The sequence below is a fragment of the Thamnophis sirtalis genome, unplaced genomic scaffold (assembly GCF_051295495.1).
Source record: "Thamnophis sirtalis isolate CommonGarterSnake01/CBP01778 unplaced genomic scaffold, rThaSir2_p1.2 scaffold_1, whole genome shotgun sequence".
Lineage (NCBI taxonomy): Eukaryota > Metazoa > Chordata > Lepidosauria > Squamata > Natricidae > Thamnophis > Thamnophis sirtalis.
The window spans coordinates 167634052-167651223 of record NW_028261381.1 but is presented as its reverse complement, the minus strand read 5'-3'; the positions used below and the strand labels follow the sequence as shown (position 1 = coordinate 167651223).

Genomic DNA, 17172 nt, shown 5'->3' with positions numbered 1-17172 from the left:
CAACCGACTACTTTAGCAGAAAATTTGAGCTTAATTGTGGTCGTACATCAAGGACTACCTGTATATTGCTCAGAGCCGAGAGGGATACATAATACTTTTTATTTAATCAATCAATCATATCTTTATTGTTTTTATAAATACTTCAACTACTGGCAACTAATCTTTCTTCCTCATGCCTAAGCCAGACTAGAATTGACAGTTTCCTACTTTCCAGACTTGCTTTAACCATTAGGCCAAAGTGGCTCTCTATATAGCATCACTGTGGATTGGAGATTTACAATTTGGTGTAAAATAACAAAAAGATTTGTAAAATGGACTTACCCAGAGAGCCAAGTAACACTTGATTCCAACTTGCTTGAGTGATTTGGACCCTAAACTCTGGCAGAAATCTTGAAGACAAACTGACTATGATAGTTTAGGAGGAAATGGTGTCTTGAATTCCTTGGAAAAACAATGGAATTTAAATGAAGATTAATTAGTTAATTAATAGAACACTGACAAACACAGTGAGAAATTCCACTGAATGCACTGAGAATAAAATAATATATGTAGTCCTCGATTTATGACCACAAGTGAGCCCAAAATTTCTGTGGCTAAATGAGACATTTGGTAAGTGAGTTTTGCCTCATTTTACGACCTTTCTTGCCACAGTTGTTAAGTGAATCGCTGTGGTTGTTACATTATTAACATGGTTGTGGAATGAAACTGGGTTGAATTTGCTTGTTAAAAAGTCGCAAATGGTAATCACATGACCCTGGGACACTGCAACCTTCATAAATATGAGTCAGTTGCCAAGCATGTAAATAATGATCACGTGACTGAGGGGATGTTGCAATGGTCGTAAGTATGAAAAACGGTCATAAGTCACTCGTTTCAATGCCATTGTAATTTTGAACAGTCATTAAATGAACCGTTGTAATTCGAGGACTACCTGTATTTTGGGGAGGGGTGAGAGAGTTTCAATTGAATAGATAGATAGATAGATAGATAGATAGATAGATAGATAGATAGATAGATAGAGCGCACTTTTAGCCATTCAGAAACAAAAACATCTATTTCTAAAGTAATACTGAGTATTGGGGACGCCTATATTGTTTGGACAGTTGTTGGTGGCAGAGGTAGGTTCCTACTGGTTCTTACCGTTTCGGCCGAATAGGTACTAACTGGGCCTGCCACGCCCCAAACCAGTTGTCTCGGTGGCACCGTAGGCGCTGCCATCTTGTTTTTGTACTGCACATGTCCACATAGCGCGCATCTAGCACGTCCCTGAGCGAACCAGCAGTAGCTGAAGCCGGTCCCACCCCTGGTTGGTGGGCAATTTTTTCATCAAGCAAAGCAAAGGAAAGCCAAAGATATTTGGGGTTTAAAAAAAATAGCAATTCATTCTAACTCTGAAAGACTATGAAGAGTGTAAATAAATTGATGTAGCTCGCCAGTCACCAACTGCTGATCCATGGATCACTTGCTGGTGGTCTGCGAGAAATTTTTGGTGGTCCGCAGAAAAATTATTTGCATTTTTTATATTGCACTAAATCAGGCGTCCTCAAACTACGGCCCCTGGGCTGGATACGTGCAATGAAAGTTTGTGTTGCTGCAGAGAGTCTCCCTCCCCCTTCTGGGTCTTTTTTACGGGTCAGAGGGGGGTAGAAATTCCCATTTGGGCTCTGCTTCAGCCTCCTGGTGCAGGGCTTTGGACGAAGGCTGGAGGGAAGTGCCGCTGGTGGCGAACAGCCGGAGGGCATCATTCCAGTGGGACTGCATCATGGCTTAGAACGGGCTGACCATCTCAGCCCAGTGAGCCTCCAGGGCCAGTACCTGGCCTTGCATTCCCACAGGTCTTCCCTCTGCTTGGAACGCCTATGCTCGTAGTCCTCAGTGAGGTGCTTCCGCTGAACCTCCTCGGTCAGATCCAAATTAAACTGAGCCAGCTGCTTTGCCAACTCTTTCTCATGGTGGCTGCTTAGCTCCAACAATTTTTTCCTGTTGGGGCCCCTAGGATCCTGGGCAGGCAGGCAAGGAGGGGTGGGACGAGTAGAGGCTGGCGAGGTGCCCCTCAACATGAGTGACATCAAGTTGGCCATGCCCACCCAGTCACATGATCACTTAGCCACGCCCACCCAGCCGGTCATTAGGCAGATCATATTAGTGGTCTGTGGGATTTAAAATTGTGAATTTAGTGGTACCTGAGGTCCAAAAGTTTGCAGACTTTGTAGGCCACTGTCCTCTATGGTTGCTCTTAGGCTTGACCATGTCACAAAGGCCCACAGTGGCCCCCGTACGGTAAGGCATTTGATAGTGTCCCCACTGGACTTTAAATTTTACCTGTCCCTTTACGCCAGCACCTGCTGACACTTCAGTTTCTAGCAGGGATGTTGCAACCATCAGCTTTTCTATCACACTTTTGATGGACTTACCTTGTGGCTGTGTTTCGCAGCAATCTAATGAGCAAGGAGCCATTCTGGCTGGGAACCGAACGAACTGCAGTCCCAGCACATTTAAAGTGGGGATTCCAAGATACAAAAGGCGCATTCCCTTAAGCAGTGCTCAGTCCTATAGGCCTCTACTTAATAATCTATTCACATATAATGTTGCCCAAAGAGTGGGGGCTTTTGGGGGGCCGTACTGCCCAATGGGACGCAGTGGCTAAGACGCTGAGCTTGTCGATCAGAAAAGTCGGCTGTCTGAATCCCTAGTGCCGCCTAGCGGAGTGAGCTCCAGTTTCTTGTCCCAGCTTCTGCCAACCTAGCCATTTGAAAGCATGTAAAATGCAAGTAGAAAAATAGGAGCCACCTTTGGTGGGAAGGTAACAGCGTTCCGTGCGCTTTCGACATTTAGTCATGATGACCACATGACCACGGAGACGTCTTCGGACAGCACTGGCTCTTCGGCTTTGAAACAGAGATGAGCACCATCCCTAGAGTCGGGAACGACTAGCACATATGTGCGAGGGGAACCTTTACTGCCCAATTATAAAAAGCTTAATGATAATCCTCAACTTACGACCACAATTAGGTTCATAATTTCCTGTAGGAAATGACCAGGCTGAGTCCAAGGGAAGGGCCCAAATGTCATAAGTCACAAGTCCCTTCATACCCGTAAGAGATCTAAGTCCAGCCAACCTGAATAACTGCCTTATCTTTCCTGCATTTCTCTTAATGGTCAGTTGGCCAGATTCTTGTAGAGAGCTTAAGCTTGCCACAAATCTTTATATACTCATTTGAACTGCTCTAATCTCCCAGGCGCTTGACATTTCCATTGCTAACCAAAGTGGTTGTTAAGTGGGTCGCACCCAATTTTACCATCTTTTTGCCACAGTCATTAACTCTAGTTGTAAAGTGAATCACGCATCCTTTAAATGAATCTGGCTTCCCCCTTTGTCAGAAGCCAGCTGGGAAGGGTGCAAACGGTGATCATATCAACCTGGGGCATTGCAACCGTCGTAAATAAATACTGAATTTTGATCACATGACTGGAGATGCTGCAACGGTCGTAGGTGCGAGGACACCAGGACATAAGTCACTTTTTTTCAATGCCATAAACTTTGAACGGTCACTAAATAAATGGCTATATGTGTGAAGGGCCACCTGTATAGCTGCTTTTCTTTCAACATTTTAACCTAAGGATAAAAGAGCCAATGCAGATTTTGTAGTGATGAGGGGGACAGTGAGCTCTTTTTGGGGTCTCGGTTTTATGAATCGTACCTGAGTTTGTGCCACTTCAGGTCTGTTACCCTAAAAAGGCCTTCTAAAATATCTCACATTAGCCAGTCCATGTTTGACAGTCGGAATTTTAAATAATTCCATTGGAATTAAAAATGGGGATAGTTGATCAACCTGTTCTTCTGGGTAGGCAGGTTATGCTGATGAAGCACATATAGATAGAAATATATATATATATAGTGTGTGTGTGTGTGTGTGTGTGTGTTTGTATCATCCCACCCCACCCTCCAGCTACTTTTCATTATGCACAGTTTTACCTTGTGCTGCATGTGCCTCTGATTTTTGGAGGAAGGAAAGGATGGCAGAATGGTGTTTTCTTTTCTTTCTTTTTTTTCCTTTTTGCTTCCTGTTTGCAAATAAGTTATCTCCTTCCTCTTTTTGTTTATTTGAAGGGGAGGCGTTCACATTTTTCCTCAGATGTTCTGGTGGGTGTGTAGAAAAGTTTTCACAAGTTTTCCAAGTGACCCACATTTTCCGTGGGTGTTTTACATTGTAAAAATGTACAGTGTACTATTGGTGTATGTGAGGAACACCCTGTGGAGATCAGGTAGCTTTTGCATAGCAGTTTGTGGGAATTTGTTGCCTTCAAGTCCTAATTCTTTTCTTTTTCTGAAAACCTCTGGGTAGCCAGGGTGGCAAGAAGGAAGCGTTGCAAAATGGACCCTGCACTCTTATCGGAAAGAGCTGCTAAGGTGATGCTAAACATACAATTCAGTTTCCTGATAACCTTTTATTTGAGAAAGTTGCCAAGATATATTTGAAACTGTGTGGGCACCATTTGATGAAATCTCAGAGGCAAAATGCTATTTGTATTACTGGTTTAACAACTTGAGTCTTTTTCTCTCTCCCTCCCCCACCACTCCGCCTCACTTATTTCTCTTGTTTCTCTTAAGATTCTGGTCAAGAGAAGGAAAATCCATAGTTCTAAAAGTAGCTAAACTACAGTTCCCAACAACCTTAGCTTCCATGGCCAGAGGTGAGGTGTAACTCAGCAATATCCATCTTTTTTTCTTTCTTTCTTTTTTTTTTTGTCGTCATGTTTGGCTTGAAAGGGTTGCTAATGCACGTAGACCTTACTTAGCAACCACAATTGGGACCAGCAATTCTCTACCAGCCAGAATTACTACGTGGAAAGTCATGGGAGCAAGACAGATTTATGACGTTGCTTCCTCTTTGGTCATTAACCAAAATGATCTGGTCACTAAGTGGAAAATCATATAACTATGGGACATGGTGGCTCAGTGGCTAAGACGCTGAGCTTGTTGATCAGAAAGGTTGGCAGTTTGCTGGTTTGAATCCCTAGCACCACGTAACTGCCAATTACCTCCCAAAGACCCATTAGATCACACAGATTAGGCCTCCTCCGGGTTCCATCTACTAGCCAATGTCATCTGGCTACTACCCGGGGGAGGGCCTTCTCTGTGGCGGCTCCGGCCCTTTGGAACGAGCTCCCCGCAGCGATTCAGACCCTCACCTCTCTCCAGGCCTTCCAAAAAGCGGTTAAAACCTGGCTGTGTCGGCAGACCTGGGGTCAATGAGTTCCCTTCCCCTCTCGAATCGTGTAGCTGTTGGTTATTTTAAATTCCCTGTACTTTTTGTTGTAGTTCTTGTGTTTCCCTTCCCCTCCTTTGGGTTTGTGCGCCGCCCTGAGTCCCGTCGGAAATAGGGCAGCATATAAATAAAATGAACCTTGAACCTCCTGTTACTTGTCCCAGCTTCTGCCAACCTAGCAGTTCGAAAGCAGGTAAAAATGCAAGTAGAAAAATAGGGACCACCTTTGATGGGAAGGTAACAGCGTTCCGTGCGCCTTTGGCATTTAGTCATGCCGGCCACATGACCACAGAGACATCTTTGGACAGCGCTGGCTCTTCGGCTTTGAAACGGAGATGAAAGTGGAAAGTCATGGGAGCAGGACAGATATATTACCTTGCTTCCGCTCAGGTCTTTAACCAAAATGATCTGATCACTAAGTGGAAAAACATATAACCACAGCTTCTTAATTCTGCCTTCCGTAATTAACTTTGCTTGTCGCAAGTTGGGTGTGAAGTAGGCACATGATGATCATGGGACTCCACAATGGTCATAAATGTGAGGATTAGTCGCAAAGTTGTTTTTTAGCACCAACATATCTTCAAACTGTGATTGCACAAGGCAGTTGGTAAGCGAGGACTCCTTGCATTGTTTACTCCTTGAGTTGAGTTACAACTTAGCCCCAAATTTGTGTTCCTAAGTAAAACATTGGTTTAAGTGACTTTGCCCCATTTTACAACTTTTCTTGCCACGGTTGTTGAGTGAATCAATGCATTTTGTTAAGTTAGTAACATGGCCGTTAAGTGAATCTGGATTTCCCCATTGACTTTGCTTGTCAGAAGGGCGCAAAAGCTGGTCACATGACTCCAGGACACGGCGACTGTCATAGACACAAACCCCTTTGCTGAGCATCTGAATTTTGATCACATGACCATGGGGATGCTGCAATGGCCGTAAGTGTGAAAAATGGCCATAAGTCACTTTTTTTTCAGTGCCGTTGTTACTTTGACGGTCACCAAACGTCCCGTTGTAACTCGAGGCTTCCCTGTACTAAAATCTCTGAGGATGAAGATAAAAAGTTTTCTAGTGATTGGAAATAGGCAGCTCTGCAGAGGCTCCTCCCCAGAAGAAGAAGAAGAAGAAGAAGAAAAAAACAACCAGCATAAATTATGCAATATAGCTGGTTATCATGTTAGGTTGCTAAATTAGCATGAGATATTGGTTGCAACATCCAGCTTGGTGCAAGATTTTAATTCACTCCATATCCACATATCCTAACTGAGCGTCTCGCATGTGTGCCAGGATATGGGAGTTAGTTTTGCCACTTCGTAACGCCCGGAAGTCACTCTCCGTTCCAAAGTGGCGAGGCAGGGCTTCGTTGCGACTCTTTGTTCTGGCGATTTGAGTCAGGCAAATTAAAATAACAGCAAGGAGGAGGAGCGTCAGTTCAGCTGCTCCCTGAATCCGAGTGGACATCTTGCTGAGACCTGGCCCCAGACAATGCAGACCCACCCCTCAAGCTAAGCATTCATGGATGATGCTTCTAGTCTTCCAGCAGACGCAAGTCAGATGGTCCCTTTTTTTTTTTTTTTTTTTGGAGGAATAGGCCATGGATTCTGTAGCCTTCCCCTTTTTTTATTCGGCTTCTTGTAGCCAGGGGTAGATCTCTATATATAGATGTGGGGGTCCATTTAACTGTCTTGCTAAAAGAGCACAAGTTCAGTTTCACAAACTGGACTCCGTAGAATTATCACATTGTCCTCCGGCTGGTTGTTAAGGAATCGGCTGAGGATGCAGAGAGTGGGGATTCATATGCACCCTAATTTTCTCCTGGGTCAAAGGCGAGAGATCTGTGATGCCTCTTCACTTGTTTTTGTTTGAAAGGCTCCAGCATTAACCATAGCAAATAGCTTGGAAGGATATCATAACTATTCTTAAAAGTAACGACAGATGCAGGGAGCTGAAACAGTCTTGCTTTGTTGTTATATCTATTCTTTTTTGTTTGCGTAAAACTCAAATATGCATCGTGTTTCTGCCTCCTTCCCCCCTCCCCCACCCCTAAATTGGCGTTTTGTTTTGTTTTACTAAAAAAAATGAGCAAATCTGTGACAAAAAGGTTGATAAGATATCTCTGGAAAATACAGCACTATTTTTCCTTGACAATGCATCATCAAGCCCATTTCCATTCTTAGCGATTACATACGCAGATTTTATCCATGAGGATCTGTCCCTAACTTGGTCCTCCCATCACCACTAGGGGGTCCATCACCCTTGCTGAGGGTTGTCCTTTTTCCTTCACCTTTTCCAGTAGATTCTTGCCCAGAGAGCTAAGTTTTTGCATACCAGTAGTCCTCGATGTATGGCCGTAATCGAACCCAAACTTTGGGTTGCTAAAAAAAGGTTGTAAAATGAAGTGCCAGTCACTTTAAATGCATTGCTTCAATTTATGAGCCTTTTTGCAACTGTTAAGTGAATCACTGCAGTGATTAAGTGACTCCTGTGGTCATTACGTGAATATTAAAAGGTAAAGGTTCCCCTAGCACATGTGTGCTAGCCGTTCCCGACTCTAGGGGGAGACGCTCATCTCCGTTTCAAAGCCATCCGAAGACGTCTCCGTGGTCAGGTGGCTGGCATGATTCACTGCCGAAGGCGCACGGAACAAATGCTATTTTACCTTCCCACCAAAGACGGTTCCTCTTTTTCTACTTGCATTTTTACATGCTTTCGAACTGCTCAGTTGGCAGAAGCTGGAACAAGTAACGGGAGCTCACTCCGTTACGTGGTGCTATAGGGATTCAAACCACCAAATTGCCAACCTTTCTGATCAACAAGCTCAGCGTCTTAGCCACCGAGCCACCGTGTCCCCTAATATAGCTTCCTCAATGACTTTGCTTGTTGGAAGTTGGCTGGGAAGGTTACAAATGGTGATCACGCCCACCCAGAAACAGTGCAGTTGTCATACATACATGCCAGTGGTCAAGTGCCTGGATTTTGGTTACGTTCACCATAGGGCTGCTGCAACAGTCATGTGAAAAATGGTCATAAGCCACTTTTTCAGTGGGTTATAACTTCAGACAATCACTAAACAAATGGTTGTTAAGATGAGGGCTAGCTGTGGAGGTGGTCCTCAACGTGCAACCACAATTGAGCCCAAATGTTATTTTGAGTGAGGAATTTGTTAAGTGAGTTTTGCCCCATTTTACAACTTTTCTCGCCACCTTTGTTAAGTGAATCACTGTAGCTCTTAAATTAGTAACACCGTTGTTAAGTGAATCTGGCTTCCCCATTGACTTTTGCTCATCAGAAGGCTGCCAAAAGGCGGATCACATGACCCCGGGATGTACATACGAGCCAGTCATCAAGCATCTCGGTCTAAATCAGGTGACCATGGGGTGCTGCAACAGTCATAAGTGTGAGAAAAGGCCATAAGTCACTTTTTTCAGTGCTGTTGTAACTTCGAAAAGTCACTGTTCTACTACTTCAGAGTCCAACTTTGGCTTCCGTAGAGGGTTGCCATGGCTTGCAATATCCTGATCTTTGTAGGTACAGGGAGTCTTTGACTTACGATCACAATTGAACCCAACGTTTCCATGGCTAAGTGAGACAGTTGTTAAGTGAGTTTTGCCCCATTTTACAACGTTATACAGTAGTGGCCAAAATTGTGGAAACCTTTTGGGAAAGGTGTATTTTTGAGGTTTGGCAGCTAATAATACCACCTTTTTTGGAGTAGTACCATAAAATTATTTATCAATGGAAAGATAATTTAACCAGGAATGTAATGCAATAAAGTTTGTTCGCTTACTTGTATTCTTTGAAAAGTTATAGCCAAATATAGCCAGCAATAAAACCCAGTTAATAGAAGCAATCATTCAATCCTGGTTTCACATTTTAACAGCTGCAGAACTAAAAGACTTGGTTCACTCCATGGGAAGACACTGTAAGGCCGTAATTCATGCTAAAGGTTACCCAACTAAGTATTGAATAACATGGTGATAATTTTTGTATATCTCATTTTTTCAATGGTGATCATTTTTGTACATCTCATTTTTTCTACGTTTCTCTTTTCTTCTTTATAACTGCTATTCTAATAGCAAATCCTTCACAAAAGTTATTGCATTACATTCCTGATTAAATTATCTTTTCATTGATATATAATTTTATGGTACTACTCCCCCTAAAAAGTGGTGTTATTAGCCATCAAAGCTCAAAATTTCTGTACACTTCTCCCAAAAGGTTTCCACAATTTTGGCCACTACTGTAGCTGTTAAGTGAATCACTGCAGTTGTTAACCACGTAGTTGCAAAGTGAATCTGACTTCCCCATTGCCAAAGGTGATGGATCACATGACCCCAGGACACTGCAATCGTCATAAATACGAGCCGGTTGCCAAGCATCTGAATGTTTATCATGAGACCATGGGGATGCTGCAATAAACGGCCGTAAGTGTGAAAAATGGTCATAAGCCACTGTTTTTGGTGTCATTGTAACTTATGGTCACTAAACAAAAGATTGTACAAATAATGTTTCAAGGCCCGTGGCCTCTTATGATTGCCTTTCACATGGAGAAGAGGGTCTTAGGGCAGAAATGGGGAACTATGTATTCCCAGAATTCCTGAGCCAGCATGGTCGAAGTCCACAAGTCATAAAAGGGCCATAGTTCCCCACCTCTGGATTAGGGAAACAATTTACAATTTTTCCTCAAAGCACTGAAGACCACATGTGTGGAGTATTATCCTAACAGTCTAAACCAGGGGTCTCCAACCTTGGCAACTTTGAGACTTGTGGACTTCAACTCCCAGAGTTCCTCAGCCAGCTGGCTGAGGAACTCTGGGAGTTGAAGTCCACCAGTCTCAAAGTTGCCAAGGTTGGAGACCCCTGGTCTAAAGTTGGCCCACAGGGTTAGCCATATTTTCTCTCGGCATCGCCGTCACAGACACATTTGTTGGCCATTATAAATGGCCACCCAACTCACAGACAAGTGACACTTAGGCAGCTTTACAACATTAAAAACTCACAAGCCAAAAAAAAAAACCCACAAAACCTCACCTTCACCAGGCCCACTGACAACTACATCTTCTGGGCCTTTTAGAAAAAAATAACAGGGGGGGGTGTGTGGATAGTGGCAACAGAGACAAAAGCTTTCCCTGATCCTTTCTTGGAAGGATATTTGTTGAGATTTATTTTGAGAGAGTAGAGTAGAATAGAATATAGCATAACAGAGTTGGAAAGGATCTTGGAGGTCTTCTAGTCCAACCCCCTGCTTAGGAAGGAAACCCTATACCACTTCATACAAATGGTTATCCAATGTCTTCTTAAGTTGGAGCATTCACAACTTCTGGAGGCAAGTTGTTCCAGACTGCATGATTTGAACCAAGAGGCAGAAGCAACTATTCTATTCTATTCTATTCTATTCTATTCTATTCTTTTGCTGCAAAATGCAATCCTCACTCTGGATAGCCCTATTAGTAAATAAATACGGTGTGTGTGTGTGTGTGTCTGTCTGTCTGTCTGTCTGTGGTTTCTCCCCCTTCCTTCCATTTTCTTACCATACCTGTCTTAATCATCCCCCCCCCCCCCGCCTCACCATTCCACAAAATGAAAGCGATGTGTCACAAAACCAGTTCCAACCGGTTTGTTACCATAGCTTTTCCACACATGGGAAGGAATGGTTAAAAGGGTCACATGACTGGCAAAGCATGCCCCAATGGGTCACGTGGTATGTTGGATGCTAATTAGAGGAAATAAGCTTTTTGTGATGATACTGGATCAAGAGGTGGCTCAAGTCACACACACCCCACACCCCCGCCACTGGCGTTCCTGAGGAAAAAAACTTCTTGCCAATATACAGGAAACTTGCTACTTTTTTAATTTACGTGAAAAGACTTTACATATATAATGAATACATTTAAAGCAAAAGATACCGTAAATGTGAAAGTGAAATAAGAAAGAAGAAGAAGAAAACAAAAAGAAACAATAGAATAGAAAACAGAGTCCCTCTCTGAGAGAGATGGGAGTTAGAGAAAAGCTGAAAAAAATAAAATAAATAAAAACCTGAAAGGAAATATAAAATGGTTTCCGATTTTCCTTTGGGCAGTTACATACCATTCTATGCAAACCTCTCTCTCTCTCTTAATTACATCATTTCCTTCTTTCTATAAATTGTTTCTAATCCTCAAAAACCATAAGTAAAAAGAATCATTTTCTTTTTTTATGCAAAAAGTCTATAAAGGGTTTCCAGTCCGTGATCAGGAAACTTAACTTCTGTCACATCTGGACTAGGAAGGGGACCAAACAATTTCTCTGTTGAAAGCAGAGACCAGGTTTTAGCCCTAAAAATCCCCCATACAAACGTGATTATTTCAGGATCTGTTCAATATCTCTTAAATATCAATCGGGCAAGGCCAGTTCTCTGGTTGACAAATGAAAAGTCTGCTTGTCTAAGGAAATTACATCTGCTAGTTTTATGAGAGGATTGATGTCAGGCACAAGTACAGGTAGTCCTCAACTTACAACCACAATTGAGTCCAAAATTTATGCTTGCTCGGAGAAACATTTGTTAAGTGGGTTTTGCTTCATTTTACGACCTTTCTTGCCACAGTTGTTAAGTGAATCACTGCAGTTGTTAAAGGTGGCAACATGTTTGTTAAGTGAATCCGGCTTCCCCATTGACTTTGCCTGACAGAAGGTCACAAAAGGTGATCATATGACTCTGGGATGCTACAGCCGTCGTAAATCCGAAACCAGTTGCCAAGCATCCAAATTATGATCGCACGTCCATGGTGCAACTGTCATAAGTGAAAAATGGTCAGAATTTTACTTTTTTCAGTGCCGTTGTAACTTTGGTTGGTCACTAAAGAAGCTGTTGTAAGTCAAGAACTACTTGTAATCAGGAACAGGATTTGTTGAGTTCAAAGTTTATTACATGCTCCCTATAGACAATCTACTAGGGGTCAAGCCAAATTAGTGCTAGATAAGGGTGAACTGGAATTCAGGGGATGGGGGTGGCTGAATTTAGGTCTCCTGTGGGAGTGCAATGACTCCATACTGATAACATGCATGACCCCACTCTCACCTCATCTACAATTGATGCCACACATACTGACAAAAAAAATGTCCTTTTTTTTCCCAAAAGAATTTGTTTTCATTGCACCAGTTTCTTCTAACAAACCTTAGACCAGTGTTTCTCAACCTTGGCAACTTGAAGATGTCTGGACTTCAACTCCCAGAATTCCCCAGCCAGCGAATGCATTCGCTGGCTGGGGAATTCTGGGAGTTGAAGTCCAGGCATTTTCAAGTTGCCAAGGTTGAGAAACACTGCCTTAGACCCATGATGGGGAACCTATGGCACAGATGGCACGCGGAGCTCATCGTCCATCTCAGCTCCACTGCGCATGTGCGCACACCTCCCGTCAGCCTGCTGATTTTGGGCTCTTTGCTGCACATGTGGGAGACGCGCACACAGGGGGAGGGGGTTGCGTGCGCAGGGAGTATGGCACAACTCCCTTGCGCCCCATTTTTGGTCCCAGGAAGCTTCAGGAAGGCCTGTTAGGCCCAAAATGGGGCACAGGGAGGTGTCGCACGCATGCAGAGGGGAGCTCAGGGGTCGCATTCATGCATGGTGGTCGAGGGGGGTCGCAGGCATGCACGGTGGTTGAGGAAGTGTGGGGAATTGTGCATGTATGGACGGGGGGGCGAGTTGCATTGCATTATGGGTGTGGGCACACGCACAATTTTGGCATGCAAGGAGAAAAAGGTTAGCCGTCACTGCCTTTCCAGACTTCTCACTCATAGCAACCTAGTCCCCTTCATCCCCTTTCTCCCCTCCCCTTACAATAAAATTGAGTGTGTGTTCAGAGCAAGCTTCAATATTCTCGATGTCTATGGAGATTCTCGTTCATCCAGGTCAGGTGCTTTTCAAAAGGCAACTGGGCTTCCTTTGTTTTTTTCCTTCAAAGTGTTTCACTTCTCATCCAAGAAGCTTCTTCAGTTCTTAAGAAGACTGAAAGAAGCTTGCATGAGAAGTGAAACATCTTCAAGAAAAACAAACAAACAAACGAAGCCCAGTTGTTTTTTTGAAAAGCACCTTTGGGAATTTAGCTATTCTCAAGACCTTTTTTTTTTGCAGGTGATAATTTGAAAATGGATTTGGGCAAACCTTTGGAGAAAGTGGAGGGCGAGGGGAGGGAACCTGGCATGCTACAGTCTATGGGGTCACGGAAGAGTTGGACATGGCTTAGCAACTGAACAACAACAACAAAAGGTGATAATTGAGGCTGGCAAGGGATTGGCAACGATTTTAGATTCCATATCGAGTATGCATTAAATCATACATGTCCATTCCATCGAAGTAAAATTATTTAGAATCTCAAAAAAGTATTAGAGGAATTATATTTTTTGCAGGAAAGTAGGGGGAAAGAGACATGACCAGTTACATAACAAGACAAATCAAACCTTTATTACGATCGAAGACCAACATAGTCAGTTTTACATTATAACATGGGGAGGAAGGAAAATACAGTATTATCAGAGAATTTGAGGCTTTGCTTTCTCCAGAAACGCAGTCTCTCAAAGTCTTAATTTTGCATAATTCTATACTTAAGAGGTTCCTTGGATTTTCCATAATTTGAAAGAAATGAAATGTTTAAATTTAAACGTCGCCTTGGGCTGAAGCCCATTCATTGTTTGAAAACATGCTAATAGTATGTAGCGTGTAATGCATGCAAGATAGAAATGTCCTCTGGTAATATTAATTTGAACCCTGTGCACTGTGCCTTTTCCAAATGCAATTGTCCGTGAGTCTGAATTGAATTGAATTGAATTTTATTATTTGTATGCCGCCCTTCTCTGGGAGGACTCAGGGCGGCGAACAATTCAAAAGGGGGAAAAGGGGAACATAAGACGAAATACAAATAATTAAAATAAGTAAAAAGTCACGCAACCATACAAGTCGAGAGGGGAGGGAACTCATCAACCCCAGGCCTGCCGGCAAAGTCAGGTTTTGACGGCTTTTCGAAGGCCTGGAGAGAGGTGAGGGTCCGAATCCCTGCGGGAATTCGTTCCAGAGGGCCGGAGCTGCGACAGAGAAGGCCCTCCCCCGGGTAGTAGCCAGATGGCATTGGCTAGTAGATGGAACCCGGAGGAGGCCAACCCTGTGTGATCTAATGGGTCTGTGGGAGGTAATTGGCAGCAGGCGGTCTCTCAAGTACCCAGATCCAATACCATGAAGAGTCTGATGTAAGAGGTAGGAGAAATACACCCCCTCCCATTTTGCTTGTCGATTTCAACTTTTTAGGCGCGTAGTGAAATATTGCGTTATGAGGGTGCCCTCTAGGGGAATCTGTATGTATTGCCATTTTCACCTGAGATGGCTTTAGATCAGCTGTTAACAATCCTCTTCTTGGGATGGAAGTATATTTCCTTATTAAGCACATGGTGATGTTCCCCCGCCCCCCCAAGTTGAATCCATCTGGGGATAAGTACTTCTATATTGATTTGTTCAAGCTGAGAAAGAAGCCTTTAATCAGGTAACTTTCTGCAGCTGCCTCCAGGAACTTTTTAGATTATAGTTTGAAGGTATGTAGGTTATCTTAATGGTAATTGGCTTGCTTGCAGCTCTGAGAAAATATGTATGTTTCTTACTCTTGCAAGAAAATCAGTGAAGGTGGACTAGTTTCTTCTTTCTATGAAGAAGAAAAAAGATTCTTTCTTTGCTAGTTTTCAAAATGTGAAATATTGACAAAACTTGAAAAAAAACACCTTAACAATACAATTCTTAACAGTTCTTAAGCTTCAAGAACAGACAATGAAAAACAAAAATGATAATGATAAAAAAACAAAGAAAAGAAAAATCTACCTTCTATATTAAACCTTAATTACTGATTTATTAATAAATGTTATTATAAAATCAATAGAACATATCATTGTAAAATTTCACAAAATCTGTGCCAAAGCAGTACATATTGCTCCATTATTTGACTGGACTGGCAGAACAAACAACTTTTTCCAGGATGGATAAATCTCACATTTCCAAAAGACATTCCATTCTTCAACATCTGGAATATGTCCTTTCCAATTTCTTGGTATAATTCTTCCAGTCACCCCGCCATGCTCGATCAGCCATAATTCCTGATAAGCAGGTTCCAAAGCTTTGTACATAATTTGATATCACATCAACATCTTTAACACTTAAGAGATTTCTCATAAATCTACTTAGATGCCTTGAAAGACATCTCAAAAAGATACCAGATGATCACATGACCGTACCATCTGCCACTTCAAATTCTCGGAGTTCAAAAGGCAGTTTATTTGTCTGCTTCATAAATTGCAAATGCACTTTATATCATTCATTTATTCTGGCTTTCTCTTAGCCTTGGAGAGTCCAGGAATCATCATAAGAGGCCTGTTCTGACCCAGGCTTCCCAAGAGCATGAAGCAAACTCCTTGTCCCAATAAAAAACCCCTTTTATCAATTTTGTATGAATTCTGCTCAATCACATCCAGCAAAGTCTTTCAAGGGAGGATTTACAGTCACAGACCTTATCTGGCTTGGAGAGTTGACAGGCCGATATCTGCAAAACTTGGCAAGGAGTCTCGGAGAGTCACGAACCAATTAAGCGAACTAATTGTCTCCTGCAAACTCCACTCCCCTTTCGCTCCTCTTTTATTTCTTCTGGGAGGGGCCATTCACAGTCCACCTGTGGTCTTACTCCCAAGTCGACCCCTGTTCTTTAGCTGTTCCCTTCATCTGGCAACTCTGCTCTGCGCATGCGCACACTGGGAACAGGCTCCAGCTGTTCGTCTGCCTCTGAAGGCAGCTGATAATTGTCAGACAGCCCTGGCCCGCTCTCTGCCTCCGACACAGAGCCCTCATCAGAGCCTTCCCCAGACTCCAGGACTGGCCCATGTTCCTCCCCAACCTCCTCACTGTCCAACTCTGCTGCCAGCTCTGCTGGCTGTTGGCAGGCCACTACAAGGCCCTGGTTCTCTTATGGAGTCTCTAGCCATTTGTTTGCTTTCTGAATATTCCTCTCACCCTCTTGCAGCCATACTAAGTAGGGATCTGGAAGGCAGAAGCCTCATTTTGGTTCCCCACCCAAATAGGCCTGAAAATACACATTGCGGAATGGGGAGAGGATGGGTGGGTGGGGGAGAAGAGTCTTAGGATTTATTCATCCTTTTCCTTAAAAAATATCCCTGTTCATGCACTTTCTCCTTTTCCAGTGAGGCAAAGCGAGAGAGGAGAGTCCCTTCGCCTGACGTAATAGTACTATCGGACAACGAGCCGTCAAGCCCAAGAATGAATGGATTAACCAAAATAGCATTAAAAGAGACCAGCACAGAAGTGCTAATGGTGAGTCTGAGCCAGCAGTCATAAAACGGAGAACACACTGACTGTTCTCCCACCCTTTTTTTTTTTTTTGGAAATGTTCATATTTTCTGGCCTGCTAAATTACAGGTTCATCTTGGGGGTCTCTTCCCATCTTCCCCGTGTCGTTTGTTCAGTAGTGCGTGCATCGACTTCTCCCTCTCCATTTTCAAAAACTTAATTGCGTCCTCTGCTTTGTTGCTAGGAGGGTTTTCTCCACTGTGATTCCTCTGCTGGCTTCCTATCTCCCTGGCTTTGCTCTCTTCCCTCCTCATCCAACCTCCTGCTTCATTCTATTCCTTCAGTTGAAGGGCATGAATTTCTCATCCCTTTCAGGTGCACCAGCTGTTCAGAATCCCCCCACTACTCCCCATACCATGACTCTGCTTTGGGCTGTTCTTTATGCCTGGGCCACTTTACATAAACCATCCGCCTGTCCCTTTTTGACCCTCCTGCCTGGAATGTCTCCTGCAGCACTAAAGTCATCCTTCCCCTGCCTTCTATACCCTCCTGGGATGATGACAATCCTGTCACTGCTGGCTGGGACTTTGACAGTTG

General features: G+C 43.4%; 1 protein-coding gene across 1 annotated transcript in view; it reads left to right on the top strand.

The window, feature by feature from the left end:
• The window catches only part of GATAD2A (GATA zinc finger domain containing 2A), a 127115-nt gene that overhangs the window by 85948 nt on the left and 23995 nt on the right, over positions 1-17172 (top strand). Inside the window, 1 exon segment of the mRNA XM_087703186.1 lies at positions 16470-16599. Coding sequence (XP_087559312.1) covers positions 16470-16599 — 130 coding nt within the window.